This window comes from Macrosteles quadrilineatus, unplaced genomic scaffold, assembly GCF_028750875.1.
Source record: "Macrosteles quadrilineatus isolate MER2022 unplaced genomic scaffold, UCM_ALF_1.0 Scaffold_1__1_contigs__length_201487025, whole genome shotgun sequence".
Taxonomy (NCBI): domain Eukaryota; kingdom Metazoa; phylum Arthropoda; class Insecta; order Hemiptera; family Cicadellidae; genus Macrosteles; species Macrosteles quadrilineatus.
Genome location: NW_026542594.1, coordinates 52,816,585 through 52,833,996, shown reverse-complemented (window position 1 = coordinate 52,833,996; position 17,412 = coordinate 52,816,585). Strand labels below are relative to the sequence as shown.

The 17,412-nt window shown below is 37.4% G+C and overlaps 1 protein-coding gene across 1 annotated transcript in view; it reads right to left on the bottom strand.

Moving 5' to 3' along the window:
* Positions 1–1,152: 1,152 nt before the first annotated feature.
* LOC128997004 (non-structural maintenance of chromosomes element 4 homolog A-like) overlaps positions 1,153–17,412 on the bottom strand; it is a 42,465-nt gene continuing 26,205 nt past the window's right edge. The window contains exons 3-6 of the mRNA XM_054422583.1: positions 12,115–12,245; positions 6,734–6,946; positions 4,838–5,045; positions 1,153–1,169 (exon numbers count right to left, since the gene is read on the bottom strand). Coding sequence (XP_054278558.1) covers positions 1,153–1,169; positions 4,838–5,045; positions 6,734–6,946; positions 12,115–12,245 — 569 coding nt within the window. The remainder of the gene's footprint in view (positions 1,170–4,837; positions 5,046–6,733; positions 6,947–12,114; positions 12,246–17,412) is intronic.

The following is a 17,412-nucleotide window of genomic DNA, read 5'->3' as shown; positions in this document are numbered from 1 at the left end:
ATTCTCGTGTCACAGTGTTTGTCTGCAAACTCCTCCGGAACGACTTCACCGATCGTTATGAAATTTGGTGTGTAAATTCTGTAGGTATGCGAATCGGACGTAAACTATTTCCCGTTTCGAAATTCTTAAAAGGGCTCCGCCCCAGTGGCTCTGGAGTTTCCCATGTTAACCTTATGAAAAATGGAATTAATGAATCTTAACAGCTGTTTCAATTAAACAAGTTGGTTCTGTTCTATGATGTTCAATAGCATTAAAGTTACAAGGATTACCAACAGGGTGCAGCACTAGCACTATTATTTCTTTTATATTTATGACAACAGCTAATTTGCAACCAAAAGGTGAGTGAGCGTAGCGAACGAACTTCAACCTGGAGGCGAGTGAGCGTAGCACGAGCTAACCTGGAGGCGAGTTAGCGTAGCGAACGAGCTCCAACCTAAAGGCAAGTGAGCGCAGCGAACGAGCTCCAACCCAAAGGTGAGTGAGCGTAGCGAACGAACTTCAACCAGGACGTGATTGAGCGATGCGAACGAGATCATCTTGAATATTAAACGTAACGGTACTTTCTTTCCATCGGTCTGTCTTAGGGGAAACCTATAACTTAGGCGATACGAAGTTCGCCGGGTCAGCTAGTATATATATATATGAATTTGAACGGATGGTGTTTTTGGCCTCAGGGGACATCAAAACAAAAATGTAAATAGTTCCCAGGTCCAGGCTAACAGTTATGAGTACTACGGTAATAGCTTATTCCCCATATGGGAATTTTGCTAAAAGGAAAGTGAGGCATTTGAGGAATAGGGTCTGGATCTGCATAGTAGACTCTAAATAATATAGAACATCACAGTGTAAAGCCTAGCTCTAACTGGGTGCACTTGATCCTTGGAAGGAGATTCAGTGAAGTTAACGTTTATTAGTGACTTAAATAAATAAATAAAAATGTCTTCATTAAGCGTTTTGTAGCGACTCGCTACAATAGCACAAGTCACGTGACTTAGCTGCGAGTCTCCCCGCGGCAAGCACGCGCGACGAGAGGTGAGTACAGTAGTGTGTCGACCAGCAACAGTTCAACTGACCGGATAAGTACTAGCATTAAGACTATGTCTAGATAGGTTTGTAGGGGTTGGGAAGGGTGTATTATGTAAGTTATTAGGTTCACCAATGGTCGTGGTCTGGAAATCAATATCCCAAATTTAAAATTCACATTTGCTAAATCTAGTTACTTTTCACGAATTAGAATAAGTCCAGATATATATTTATTTCTCTGTTCACTATATTATAATTAGATATATTAAATAACATTAAAGCTGGCTGTGATAGGTAATATTGTGCACTTTGACGAGGTAGTTAGCTTCCTTGGAGTAGAATTGAACAACGACAGGAAATGTGCGTGATTTGGTAGTGGTGAGAGGAAGGTATATAGGGCCCAGGTATCTTCATTCACACTCATACTACTCCACATCACCACAGTTTCTCTTGTACACCAGCTTTTCAGAACAACTTTCGTCAATATACTAGATATCTTATTCTACTATTTGGCCGTTACACACTTAGACTATAATTAACAATTTTTTAAAAACATATCTTTAAGTTTTTCTTTAAATGTTTTGCTGATGCAAAAACCTTCAGGCTATCGGGTAGACCATTGTATAAAAGGGGCCAAAGTATGGGAAGCTTTTCCTCCCAACCTCTAGAGAAAATCATGACGTGTCCTGCGCTGGGAAACCTCATCGCGATGAGAAAGCCTCTCGCGTAAATAGTCGGGCTTACAAAGAGACAGCACTCTGTGGGTCATGCATAACGTGGCCATACGTCCCGCTTTACAGCAAGTTGTCCTGCTGTCCCCACAATTGGCCAGGGGACGTCTAAATGTCCCGCTTTGGAGGTCAGGCGTTTGAAATATTATATGAAATATGAAATTTAGCCTTTACACACTAATGTTTAGTTCGTGTAAGAACACTAGCTAGAAAAATAAAGGAAACTAACCTATTAACCTATTTGGTTAACTGTACAATTAGCACGTCATCGTTCATCGATCCTCGATCGCGTGACCTCAACTATCTATACTATACTCGTCAACGATCGGCTCTAGTACAATTTATTTCCGCACAAGTGTTGAAGCGCTGTAGGCTACTACGGCCTCAAAAGACGCAGGTTGTCACTGTTTTCAGTAAACTGTCAAGTTGTTTACAGTACCTGAACCTCTAACTTTTAGATAACATTCGGTGCGAAGAAAGTTTGTTTGTGTTTTGATTATTGTACTGTTCAATTGTGCATTAGATAATGACCAAACGGAAATGCACATTTAATAGTGAGTTACAAGCAAAATATCCGTTTATTAAACTTAAGTTTGAGACGAACAAAAGTGATGTGACCCGCCATTTGTATATTCGCGTCCTTCGCTCAGTTCCCGCTGTTTACGTACACTTGGTGAAGCTATCCACTTTTGAGGAGATTTCTAAGTAAAGATATGTTCCGTCCAATGAACTTACAAATAGGTTAAATATGATAAAAACTCAATTAAAAACCAATTTATGTTTTAAAAATCATTATGTCTAGATTGCATAATACAGCTATTATTTTTCAAAAATTTTCCGGGGGAGGACCCTCCCTTTCACCTGAGGCGGACTGAGGGGGGGGGCTCCATACCCCCCCAGACCCCCCGGAACAGGGTGTCCCGCTTCGTACTCCAAAATATATGGTCACGTTAGTCATGCAGCACGTCAACAACCTGCACATGGCTTCAACAGGAAGCAGACTAGTTACTTCTTGAAAGGGAGAGATATGATCACATTTTTTCAAACAGAAAATGAAACGGATTGTGGAGTTTTGCAGACCAATACATGCCTTCCCGAGAAATGCTGTTGCCATACGCAGGGAAGCAGTAGTAAAATACTCACAGTATTAGTGACTGCACAAGCTGAAGTTTTGCAGCCTCAGTTTAGTCAGGATCAGTACATAAGTTGTGGCAAATAGCTTAAGGTTAAAAATAGGGATGGACGGGTCCCGAAATTTTGGGAATTTTTCGGGAAAAAAATATTCCCGATTATCGGGACGGGATTACATTTGACTCGGGAATTTTTCGGGACGGGATTTGGTCCGATCGTCGGCGATTTTTCCGCTTCGCGAGTGCCGATAACGCCGTTATTGCGAGCGATAAGTCCGCGAACGCAGGAGACGAAGTCATTTCGACGATTACGCCGTGACCGCGGAGTCATAACGACGATCGCGCCGTGGCCGCGATTATTGGACCGACAATTGCACCGTGACCGCGAGTCATAACGACGATCGGGCTGTGACCGCGGAGTCATACCGACTGACCGCGGAGTCATAACGACGATCGCGCCGCGACCGCGAAGTCATACCGACGATCGCGCCGTGACCGCGGAGTCATACCGACGATCGCGCTGTGACCGCGAGTCATACCGACGATCGCGCCGTGACTGCGAGTCATACCGACGATCATGCCGTGACCGCGAGTCATACCGACGATAACCCCGTGACCGCGGAGTTATATAGACGATCGCGCCGTGACCGCGGAGTCCTGCCGACGTTCGCGCCGTTACCGCGGAGTCATACCGACGATCGCGCCGTGACCGTGGAGTCCTACCGACGATCGCGCCGTGACCGTGGAGTCCTACCGACGATTGCGCCGTGACCGCGAGTCATACCGACTGACCGCGGAGTCATAACGACGATCGCGCCGCGACCGCGAAGTCATACCGACGATCGCGCTGTGACCACGAGTCATACCGACGTTCGCGCCGTTACCGCGGAGTCATACCGACGATCGCGTCGTGACCGTGGAGTCCTACCGACGATCGCGCCGTGACCGCGAGTCATACCGACGATCGCGCCGTGACCGTGGAGTCCTACCGACGATTGCGCCGTGACCGCGAGTCATACCGACTGACCGCGGAGTCATAACGACGATCGCGCCGCGACCGCGAAGTCATACCGACGATCGCGCTGTGACCACGAGTCATACCGACGATAACCCCGTGACCGCGGAGTTATATCGATGATCGCGCCGTGACCGCGGAGTCCTACCGACCTTCGCGCCGTTACCGCGGAGTCATACCGACGATCGCGCCGTGACCGTGGAGTCCTACCGACGATCGCGCCGTGACCGCGAGTCATACCGACGATCGCGTCGTGACCGTGGAGTCCTACCGACGATTGCGCCGTGACCGCGAGTCATACCAACGATCGCGCCATGACCGCGAGTCATACCGACGATCAATAATCGCGCCGTGACCGCGAAGTCCTACCGACGTTCGCGCCGTTACCGCGGAGTCATACCGACGATCGCGCCGTGACCGCGAGTCATGACGACGATCGCGCCGTGACCATGGAGTCCTACCTACGATCGCGCCGTGACCGCGAGTCATACCGACGATCGCGCCGTGATCGCGAGTCATGACGACGATCGCGCCATCACTGTGAGTCATACAGACGATCACCCCGTGACCCGCGAGTCACAAGTTACTATAGGTACCTGTAAACCCATTTTTTGGTTTCTATAGATCAATGCCACAAATGGTAAAAATTGATTTCGTACGTGTTTTTTGGTAACTGCAAAACAGGTCTTTCTTTTTATGCACAGAAAAAAATCCCGTCCCGTCCCGTCCCGAAAATCGGGAAGGAAATAAAAATCCCGTCCCGTCCCGTCCCGAACTAAAAATTCAATCCCGTCCATCCCTAGTTAAAAAACTTAATTTTATATATGTTTTATTACACCTATAATTCAATCAATGGGGATAAAAGAAGTTATTTTAAGCAGTCTTTTTAAAAATAATGCAGCTTGATTACTTAATTAAATTTCTATAAAGAACCTTACCTAGTTCCATTTTGACGACACCATCATTAATTAGGAATGACACATGAAATATATTCTCAACTGTCGCAGAAAATGAAGTAGGATTGATGACAAATTTGAAATAATTAATGGGCCTTTTTCCATTGCGTTTATAAAAAGTTTTTAGTTTTCCATAAATGTTTTGGATGGTTTCTGCAATTCCTTCATGTGTCTTGTCAACGCTTTTCAACTGTAACAAAGTAAAGTCATTTTTTTTAATTGTATAGACTCTTGGTACAAAATAGCAGAAGTATCATAAACCTTTTGTTGTTAAGGCTAATGGTAGGTTACATTTTATCTTGAACTCAGTTCAAGTTTAAATAAGTGTTAGCACTTATTTACACCATTTTTGATGAATAATCAAACAACAAAGACTCTGAAGTGCAATCAAATCCAAAACAAAATACGTGAGCACGCCAAGAAATGCCAAAGACTAGACATTTAATTGTACTGTACTCAACTGCCAACCTGCTTGATCGGTGCAATAGACATTTCATTGCCAAGAGGTTCCAAGGCTGCAGACCAGTGACCACCCCTCTCTGTGTGTGGAATTCTTTACTTTTACTTTTCATTGAAATGACGACCATAGGTATTTTAAACCAAGTATGAATGGAGATGAGTATAGGATGAGTTCCGCGATCTCTTAGTCTTGATAGTGACCAAGGCCGACATATTCCTTAGACACAGCTCATATTAATAGCCCATACAGCTAATGGTAATCTAAATTCCAAACCACATTTATGCCTTGGTATTAACGAATTTGGTCTAATTATCAGGATAGTTAGTACTCACTAGTGTGGACGTTAATCCACACCAGGGAGTATTGCATCCACAGTGCATGCCTATAAATATCCACAATTCGTGACCTCCTAGTAGCTGGATTACAGGACTACGCCACCGTTAATAGGAGAGGAGTTGCTTTGAATTAAAAGTCCTTTGTCCCTGGCAATTTTTCAGAATATATTTAAGAAAAAGAACATACTGGATTACTAGTTTTCCAAGAAATAAAAGGTGGAAATAATGGATACATTTTGAGAGGATTAAAATAGGACAGACAAAATCAGAAAAGAGAATCCTTTTAGATGAGTGCGCTTAAATGTAATGGAAGGAGCACAGAAAAAGCATTAAAAGATGTAGGGGATATACATGGGAAGCCAATAAAATGTGTTTTTTTCTCAAAAGTTGTAGAATTGAAAACAGTGCAGACTCTTGTGACAGTACAATTATATAATGTACAATTATAAACGGGAAATAGTTTACGTCCGATTCGCATACCTACAGAATTTACACACCAAATTTCATAACGATCGGTGAAGTCGTCCCGGAGGAGTTTGCAGACAAACACTGTGACACGAGAATTTTATATATTAGATTATTCAGAGTCTTCATAAAATTTCCATAATAAAGGAGAAGGGAGTCCTAGGAGCACTGTGATGAGTATCCCTGCCCAAACATCCTATCACAAGGTGTCCACAGAACTAACTTTTTAAAATTTCTGTATAATTTCCATATTTTCCAACCGGTACTTCAAGAGTTCCCTATATTTCCGCAATGCTTTATAATGATCAGTGAATGGGCTGCGTCGGCTTAGGCCAGTCGGGAGTGGAGGGAGCTAGACTGTGCAGCCAACACTGAGCGAGCGATCCATGAGTTGTTTATATCGTTGGCACAATATTGCCTAGTTTGTTGATAACGTCTATTTTCACTTTTAGTTATTTCCATACGGTATCACAATATTTAATTACGTATAATAAAAACATCCCACATTTTTTACGAAATTCCCAGAAAATTCCCGGAATTTCCTGTTACATGGACACCCTGTATCAATGTGCTGACATGCTGTTTAACATGATTTGATATCTAAAATAAAAACAATACCTTTTCTGGTTCTTCTTTTTCAACAACTTGATCCTTTTCTCTTGCAGCTCTAGGCCTTCTCTCTTTGTTCTGTATCACAGACACCTCTGCTTGGTAGTTAAATGAGCCCAGCAGAGGAGCCCAATGAGGAAGAGAGTTGTGTAGAACAGGCTGGGCTACAGCTGCTAACACTTCCCATGACGGTTGGTCTCTGTCATTTAGCGTCTTAGACCTCTGTAAAATTGTTAGTACTTAGAGTTTTTAAAAAGTATGCCACCTTATAGTAATTAAAATAGATAACAAACCCATAAAGCACTGCTGATCTAAATTACTAATTTCTGTGGAATACACCAACTTTTTTACCAAGTCAAAATGATGGAATTACTCAGTGTCAGCTGTAGCAACTGTTACGACTCATCATCTTGATCAGCAACAAAAGATAAGGTAGAAAATAGAATTTTAGACACAATCAACACAAATAACTATCAAGTTTGATTCCGCCTAACGGAATCAAACAATCCTTTTCATGTTTCGAAGCCACATGTTCCAAGAGATTAAGTTGCCGGTAAGAGGGGTTGCTTAGTTCATCTACCAGTTACAATTCAACCAATTCTTGCTTCAATCAGGTTTTTCTTATATATATTTATATATTAGTTTGGAAGGTGTCAATCAAAATTAGGGTATTTAAGTGTGTTAGTTAAATAAGTGTAATCAAAGCTGGCTTGGGCTGTCTTCCTGGTCTGGGTAAAAGGTCCAATTCTCTGGGCCCCCCATCACACATTTCCAGTAATCCAAAGAAATACTGACAACCAGAATAGTTTAAAACCATATCACAAGATTACCTACACCACAAATGGTATAACAAATGGTATAATCGCATTCTGAGTCTGGCTCACACAACTACGTTCTTTTTTAATAAAAAATTAGCGACAGCTGGTCCATAGATGGGATGTCTACTTCAGTATCCAATAGCCAATGGTAATACTAAATAGTATGTACGAATATCTGACAGGTGCAAAATTATACCCTCGACGAAAAGTGATAAACTCATTGTCAGTAAAGAAAAAATAGCCGCTGTTAAAACACATTCATAAGATAAATTAAAATGTGTGATACTTAAAATGTCAATAGGAATTGTGTGGATAAAGTGAGAGGAGAAAAAACCACAAAATAAATAGTAGTTGAGTCCACCAACGTTTTGATTTAGGCTCAACTAATCTAAAATCAGCTGTTAAAATACAAACAACGATCCACACGAAATAACTAACAATTATATATACAGTTTACACCTTGAGAGTCCAAAATTACGAATCTTAATAATAACCATACATGGAAATAGTTATGGGGTAAAGACACAGTTTCTGATTTTTTGAGTAAATTTTCAGTTTATACCCGGAATGGTTCAGTTAGAGGTAGAGGTGACAATTTCAATTTGGTAGCACTGTTTCCTTAAATGCAAGTTAAAGATCTGATGTTTTGTAACCAAGCATTGTTTCTTAATTTGAGCGAAGCTCACTTTCCCTCACTTTGTAACTTCTTTGTAAGAGCATCAGAGTGTAATGGCTTGACCAATTGATATGAAATTTGGCCAACAGCTAAAGAATACTGAGCACAATGTTTTGGTAAAAAATATTTGCAAATTTACTTCTGGATTTTATTTTACGGGTCACGCAATTTCGCTTGTTATTTTAATGTAAGTTGAAAGAAAAATTACATTGGGTTTATGACATATGGGTTTATCTCGTTTCATTTAAATAAGATAAACATATGTTAATTGTTTGTAACTGTTTTGTTTACATTTTAATGTTTACTTTCATCCTAGGTTAAAGTTGGAATGTAACAGTTTATCAATGGAAGTAACAGTTTTGCTATATTTGTTTTGAGCATGCCTCAAAGGCTACGTCGTAATATTGGTCGTCGCACCGATAATGCAAATAGTGTAAGAGAGTGGCGTCGTGAACAAGAAGAACCAGATGAAGCAGTGGCGGAAGAATCTGATAATGATAGGCAGTTAGCTAATCAATTCCAACATGAATTAGATGCACAAAAATTTTACACTTGCACTAACTGTCATCGCCAACAACTAACAGCTTCAAACCAATCACCGATTTGTTCGCGTTGTCGTTCAAATGCAACTAAATTCACGGCGTAAATAATATGGATGTGTCAAGTGTCCCGAACGAATTAACTGACCTGACGATTGTAGAACAAATGTTGATTGCACGAGTACATCCTGCTATGCCCATTTACAAAGTACAAGCAAATGGTCAGGATGGCCAGTTTCACTACAAAGGTACAGTATGAACTATCAGATAAATTTGTCATTTTTTAGAATTTAAATAATATTGGGCGAACAAACGGTCAATCTGTTGAAAGGGAACATATTGTAGGGTGTTAGCTGCTTTAGCCATTGACAATCTTTAAATAATGCTTCGCTCATTTATGCGTCTAACTAAAGTGTAACGGCAGACCACCCTAGTAATCACATTTATGATTATGAAAGATATTCAATTGAAGAATATGTTTGAATTAAATTGTAAAAACCTTTTCTGTACAAGGAGAAAATTGGGCACGATTTGCCCTTAATCCGTAGATTGCGCCCTGTAATACCCTTTACAATTCAGTTCCAGTCGATGGAGAGCGTCAATTGATTATATGCGGCGGTATTTGAAAGAATTAGGGGATTAATAATGATTTGAACGACTTGTGGTTTTTAAAGACGACTTTTCATACTGTTTGAGAAACTATTCAGTTGTTACAAAAAAGTTTCCAGGATGTTCAATTTCTTTCTTCAGTGATCAACTGTTTGTTTAGCTGATTGTTGCCAGGAAGGTTATGTGACCTTACACCACTGGATTGTTTTCTAGAAACAAGCCCAACTAGATTCCGGAGCTGAAGGACAAGATTTACTGAGTTAACTAAATGAAGCAAAATCACTGCTACCATAATAGCAAACGTCTACGTTAATTGTTGACATATTTTATATCTACAATACAATTAAATGCTGCATGTGGTGGTCACTTGATAGATATAATTTTTCATGTTAAATGTCAGTTTAGTTTTAAATTTTAATTTCATCACCTTGGAGTTTTGGAAAGCTTTTTATGAACAGTGAAAGTGTAAAAGAAGACAGATACAATTTTTGTTTATATGTATTAACGAGCTGTTGGCCCGTCCTATGTACGGGAATCGAGTAGTCCAACTGTATATAGTTATATCAATATGTCTATTCTTAATTCAAGCATAGTTTAAGCAGTTCAAAATGTATTGTAAAGAAAAAGCTGCCAAGATGAATTAAAACATGTGATCATTGTTATTTTCCCAACCTTTCCTCAAAAAGTGGAGAAGTAAAATAATTTGCATAATCTTTCTTTTGAAGATTCATGAGCTTCGATTCACATACAGCAATAGCTATAGAATCCTACTTATTTCCTATAATCTTACTAATATTATAAACTAGCTGGCCCGACAGACGTCCTGTCCTAATGTGGTTTTATGTCAAATGCTCATTCATTTTCAAGATGAGCTCTTTTGCATGGCTCAATCATGTCCTGGTTGAAGTTCCTTCGCTACGCTCACTCACCTTTTGGTTGCAAATAAGCTGTTGTCATAAATAAAAAAATAACAATAGTGCTGCGTCCTGTTGGTAAACCTATTAACTTTTTAATGCTCTTGAACATCACAGAATCAACTTGTTTAATTGAACCAGCTGTTAAGATTATTTAATTCCATTTAAATATGAGCACTCATAATGTTAACGTGGGAAACTCCAGAGCCACTGGGGCGGAGCCCTTTTGATGGATCTGCACCAAACTTCACACAAACCATCCTTGAATAATGCTAAATAATGCCTCAAAGTTTCATTACAATCTGTCGAGCAGTTTCGGAGTCCATAAAGGACAAACAAACAAACATACATTGGATTTTATATATATAGATGTGAAAGTTTGTGTGTTTGTTTGTTTGAAGTTCAATCACGCATAAACCACTGGACGGATTGGGCTGAAATTTGGCATGATGATAGCTCACATTCCCGATTAACATATAGAGGCATATTCTTATCTCAAAGATCCTTTCGGGCTCCGCCCCAGTGGCTCTGTTGTTCCCCATGTTAACTTTATGAGTATTCATATTTAAAGGGAATTAAAGAGTTTAGTCAGCTGCTTTGACTAAAAAAGTTGGTTCTATGATATACAAAAGCATTAAAAATTTATAAGATATACCAACAGGTTGCAGCACTATATTTTTTTTTGCTTCTATGTAAACAGCTATTTGAACTAAGCAGTAACAAAAAACTATGAGACGCAATGAGAACTGTCAAAATAGGATTGTTTACAGTTACGTTTATGTTTTTAATGTCATGAATAATTTGTGATATTTTGCGATTTATTAATAATTTATTTTTCTTTATTGTTTAGGTGAAGTAGTAGAACATAATGGCTATGGTAGATGTGTAATACCGTCAATTTAAAGAAGCAAATTTTATCAAACTTTGTACTCCCCAATTGCAAACGCAAAGCTTGGGTATAACTACAAAGCATTTTAAACTTATATGCCAACCCCGTACGAAGAACGGGTACTCTGCTAGTCAATTAATAAATCACACAGTAAATAAACTAACCTCATAGTTCTATAGAATATTTTTATATTCAACCAGCTGTTAGTTATAACAAATTATATTGCATTAAAAGAAACTAAAGATTTTAAAGACTGCTCAAAAAAATAAGTTAGAACATCGAGTATTTTACTGTGTAAAATAATCTCTCATCCTCTTACCGAATAAATGAACGTAACAATGATTCTAGCATTACTCATAGTATAAATAAGTGAATCCTGCGTATGTTATTTAATTTTCACCCAAATGCTGAATTTGTGTTGAAAACTCTGAATGTTTACAGCTGTTACGGTAAGTAATGGTATTATACCAAAACCTAGAGTAGAATGTTAGCGTCGGCTGCTAGACTTTTTAAAATTTAAAACTTTATTTCCAAAAAACTGAAACCCTAAACTAAAATTATGGCTTCAACATTCCCTAGTTTTTTAAATTATCTTTCTTTCAACACAAAAATCATGAAAATCCGTCAAGTGGTGAAATAAAAAAACCCTGTCACGTTTTAATATATATGATTGCTATTCTGGAATTTGTAAAGACAAAACTAAAGAATGTCACACTTAGCAGGTTTTTATATATAGAGACAGGAGGAGGGGACAGATCTAGGGATAGTTACATAATTCACAATCAGTCTACCCATTACTTTCCATATCCATAGAGTTACTGATTGTCCAATTTCCTAACTAAAAAAATTGACAGAAAGTGAAATTGGCAGTGATTGGCAACACTAGTTGCACCGACTGTTAATGTTTTTAAAAGGGATGAGATATGCATTTAATGCAAGACATACCAGCTGTTCGGCAAACTGGAACAATTTAAAATTGCCCTCTCCAACATCTAAGTTTACAGTTGTGTCTTCGAGTGTTCTGGTAGATGAGTGTATTACTTTGGCGTCCAAATAAAGATGACTTGGCTTCTTGACTAAAACAACAATGATATTCTTTTACAAACAATATTCCAATTGGTGACAAGTTACTTAATATATAGCTTGATGTGGTTTGTTAAAAAATTTCAACTGCTAAATGAAAGTAATCCGCACAAAGCTTGCCTTCCCCACGTTCCTAATAAATAAGATCTCATGTTTGACAGCAATATTCAGCACTCAGTTGTGTTTTAGATGCCTTTGATCTTTTGTAAACATTGTAATTTTATTACATTAAATTATTTTTGTCTCTCCAATTCTCATCAGTTTTTGTATGATCCACAAAAATGGATGGTTTTAGTTCTTCAAGACCAGAATGTAAACAAAATAAATCAATAAATCAAAACTTCAAACGACCGTTATTCAGTTTATATTTGTGAGCCCGTAAAAATTGTTCCACCATTAATATTCAGCTGAATATCTAGTAGGCCTATCTGGTGATATATAAATCAATATAGGTTCCCATGGTCATATTAATGTAAATAATTACCGATAATGCTGCTAATCAATTGATAATTAAAACATTTTGGGCCTACAATTAGCTGTAAAAGGGGTGAGGTTCATAACTCCAAGTTTTCATAACTCCAAGTACTTTTAAATACAACATTTCATAACTCCAAGTAAAATTATGTCCAAGTAAATTAAAACCTAAATATCATAAGACCAAGTTTCATAACTCCAAGCGTTCATAACTCCAAGATTCATAAGTCCAAGTTAAAATAAAACCAAGTAAATTAAAATACAAAATTTCATAACTCCAAACGTACAGATTTGCAAGGACCACAAGTCCAAGTTTCAAAACTCCAAGGGTTCATAACACCAAGTTTCATAACTCCAAGTGACAATGGGTACAGTCCGTGCAGGAAGCGATAACGTACGCACACACACGCACCCATTACACACACACACATGCTGGAAGAGAGTTTCCGATGTTGGCGAGATTATTCGAAGTGGTGCGTTCCCTGTCGCTTTGCACGTTCGTCTAAATTGTAATACAAATAGTGAGAGGATGAAATTTACATATTTAAATTCTGCGTAAACTGATGTTTAATACTATATAAATACAATTTAGTTCGTGCAGATGATTAATGTTTAATAATGGAAAATATGAAAAGGTTGTTCAATGTGAACATGAAAAAGTAAGTGAGCGAGGATTTTTTTTATTTTTTGGTCAGATGAAAACTTTCAGCGAGAAAAGTATAGATAATAAGATGTTCTTCAATTTTTGTTCCAAACATTTTTTCGTAAGACTTTTAGTTTGTCCAATAATCGACTTAGATGACCACCACGAGGTATGAATGAATTAGTTTACGCGCACAGTATTTTAGCAATTGCCGTCTTCCAACATCAATATTAAGGAAATACAGTATTAGTTCACGTTTTAAAATTTCTAAACTATGAAAAATATTTAGTCTTAACTTCTTCAGCTGTATGTACGAAATTTCGAAATTTTTTCTACATAATATTCGTGGTGCACAACGCAAATAAGTCGTAGTGCCTTTTTTTCCACTATTTTTCATCTCCTATTTTCGGAAAAAATTTAAACAGTATTAATCCAGGTTAAGGTTTCATCTTGTAGCATTCATTTGTAAATATAAAATTTGATTATAGTTACAATTACTTGTTCCCTCATAAATCTTTATTCCGTTACAAATATGAGAGTGTATGTTAGCAAAGTAAATTGTACGCAAAATGTCTGTAGTGCATAATGGGTTTAATAAAAAAATACCATATTTAAAATTTTAAAAATACTATCTAGATTTGTATGATCCAAACAAGCGGATATAATCTATAGATAGGTCTAAACATTTGGATTTCGAGACTAAATTATCATAGAAATAGGTTTTTGAGTAAATACATCTATACCTAATACCAGATTGTTTTATTTGAGTTAAATAGAAGGTATTTATCATTTAGGTATTATTGAAGTACCTTAATGAGTTAAGTACTTTAATATAAGAATTGATGTCGTCCAGTGGTCAAAACTCGACCACAGTCCAAATAAAATATGAACTTATCTATATTCATCCCACGCTGAAAATCAAACATGAGATGATTGTGTACCAGTCTTCAATTTGTTTTGATTTTCTGTATATTTATCGTTGTTATTCCGTCACCAGAATTTTAACTCATAATCCAAATGTTAGTTTTTTGTTTGTGTTAAATTCGTTTTCGTACTTATTTTTCATCAAATTGTCTGTAACAATTTTATTTGTTCAATTGGTGTATTTTTTGTTTAGTTGCAATAACGTTAATTATATTTACCTGAGAAAATGCAAAGTTAAAGACCTTCTGTTGTTCAGATGATTTTTGTTTCCCTTAGCATTATATGAATAATAATTAAAAGCCTTCAGGTAAGGGGCTCTTGGATATTTTCATAGGCTATTATTAAAATTGCTTGACTTTTATGAAAACATAGATTAATATCATTGACGTACCAGATTTATTTGGCTTTAGAGGGCTTTCCTCTGCAATGATCACAAAGTTAAGTCCATGTTTCCTAATAAAATTTGTAGCACTTCGGCTAACATCCTCGTTCATAGTTTGTAGGAATCTGAATCTTGTAGGTGTTCTTCATTATACAGGCTAATGACGATAGTTAATTCTTTAAAAAAATATTATCTCTATTTCTTCTACTAGGGGGCGTTCTATGACTTTTAATGTTTCAATAATTTGCAAATGGGTTCTTTCAATGATTTATTTTTCAAAGATTTAATTTTTGTAGGACGCTTTTCTTAGACATGCAGTTTAAATATTGACAGCAATTAAATTATACAGCTGATCAAAATTTAAACAATTATGATCTTCATAAGGATAACATGGGAACCTTCAAAGCCACTGGGGTAGAGCCCAAGGGACTTTTTCAAATCCAGTTCAAGGCCAGTTTGAAAATCTACGCGACACGCTCTTTCCAATGATACGTCAATGGATATAATCGGTTAAGAAATGACGGAGGAGTTCAACCGACAAACTTCGTGTTCGCGTATTAATTATATAGATATACGTATCACGTTTTGTTTAGCCTACAGGTAGGAAATGTCGCTCATTACGAAAATCTATATAATTAATACGCTAGGCCTACATGAAACTTTGTCGGTTGAACTCCTCCGCCATTTCTTAACCGATTTTATCCATTGACGTCTCATTGGAAAGAGCGTGTCGCGTAGATTTGCAAACTGGCCTTACATTTTTGAAAAAGTCCCGTGGGCTCTGCCCCAGTGGCTTTGAAAGTTCCCATGTTATCCTTATGGCTGTTTAATTTAATTGCTGTTATTTATTTTTCAATTCAATGAAACCCATCGAGTACATTTATTTACTATTTGAGTTTGTGTAAACATAACCTCCAAGACGGATTTTGTTAGTATGGTTGTACAGTATCTTAAATTTGTGTATTTATTTATCGTTGTTTTGTGTAGCTATGACGGGTCGCGTTAGCACGATTGTATCATTTATCGTTGTTTTGTGTAGCTATCATTTGTTTATTTGTTGTTTTTTTTTCTTTTATATGCCTCCGACGTGACGACAACAACACATATAGACAGGAGGCGTAATCGTGATAACGACCGCAGCTCACAGAACAGTGGCGAGTCAGTCAGCACCTGACCCTGGACAATTTCAACTATTAGGTTACAAATGCCCCCTAACACTACCCCAAAACGACTTTTCGTTCTCAATTGGCCCTCTATAAATGACCTGTGTTGCCTGTACAGCGAGGCATTTTGAGAAGGAGAAAACCGGCCCGAATGCTTTAGGTTTATCAATAACGAAGATAAACATAGTCTGAGTTACACACCGGTAATCTTTGAGTTGACTCTTTTAAATTCGTTGTAAATATGATTGTTATTCGTTTTGAAATATCTTCTGTAATATTTGCAATTGCTCGAATTCGAGCAACATGTACACTAGTATTTATTAATTCTTTTAATAATGACTCTAGAGAAGAGTTAGAAAATTAAAAGGTGTAGAACAATACAGCTAACAAAAGTGGTCCTGTAACATTTGGTCATAACTTGAACCCATATGACATTATGGATCCTTTCATGTTCTGGAATTGATGGAGAGTTGCGTGGAGGGGCGAGCAGGGGCGTGTGGGACTTTTTTAGTATCCATACTGGCAACCTGCCTGCCGCTTACTTCGAATTGTCAATGTTACCAACATAACGTGGCTTCCGTGCCCCGTCTTCTGAACTGCCCGTTTAAAAAATGTAAATTTAAGTAAAAAAGGCCTGTAAATATAAATATAATAAAAAAATATTAATATAAATATAAATATAAATTAAAATAGAAATATTGCATATAAATACAATCAAATTAAATGTAAACGGTTATGGCAGTTTACCAAATAAAAATATAGGCATACAGCACATCAAACTTGAGCTTAGAATGTGAATATTTGCTGAATATTATAGATATGGACTAATTTCTCAGGTCCCCATAGGCCGAATTCAACGGGCTACGTCTGTTATGCTTTCACAGTTTGAATAATTTAATTCTGTTTATTTAATGAAAGTGCTGGGCAATGAAATTAATTGGCGTTTGTTTTATTTACTTGAAAAAATATGTTTTTGATGCTAGGAAATATGTTCATCTGGGGGATTATGTTCGGACAAAAAAAGGTTGTACAAGTTTTGTAAGAGTATTGCTCACAGTTTTATTTGTAATGTATATAGTAATGAAATATAAATAGGCATGATTCAAATTGAAGAAATGTCATAAAACATCTTATTGAATGAAACAGAAGCATTGATATCGAGGACCTTATTTGTGTTATTGCTACACTAAGGTATGTTGTCATAGAGTTTCGAACTGAAACATACGGTATAGGTTATTGGCAGTCCTAGGGGTAACGATGTTTCTTGCAACACAAAATCATGAAAAGATGTCAAATGGTTATTGATTAGCATCGTGAAATAAATCACTCTGTGACGTTTTAATGTATAGTGTACATGTTGCTCGAAATCGAGCAATTGCAAAGAAGTCAAGTAGTTATTAAAAAACAAATAACTTTTTTGAAAAAGAATGAAAGTCATAATTTCCGACGAGTTTAAGACTCAACTCATACACTACGTACCTAACAGTTCCATATAATAAACATTTCTTGTAAATATTTGATAATTTTTCAACATATTATATGGTTTTTAGTGTATTGTACAATTTTATTCCACT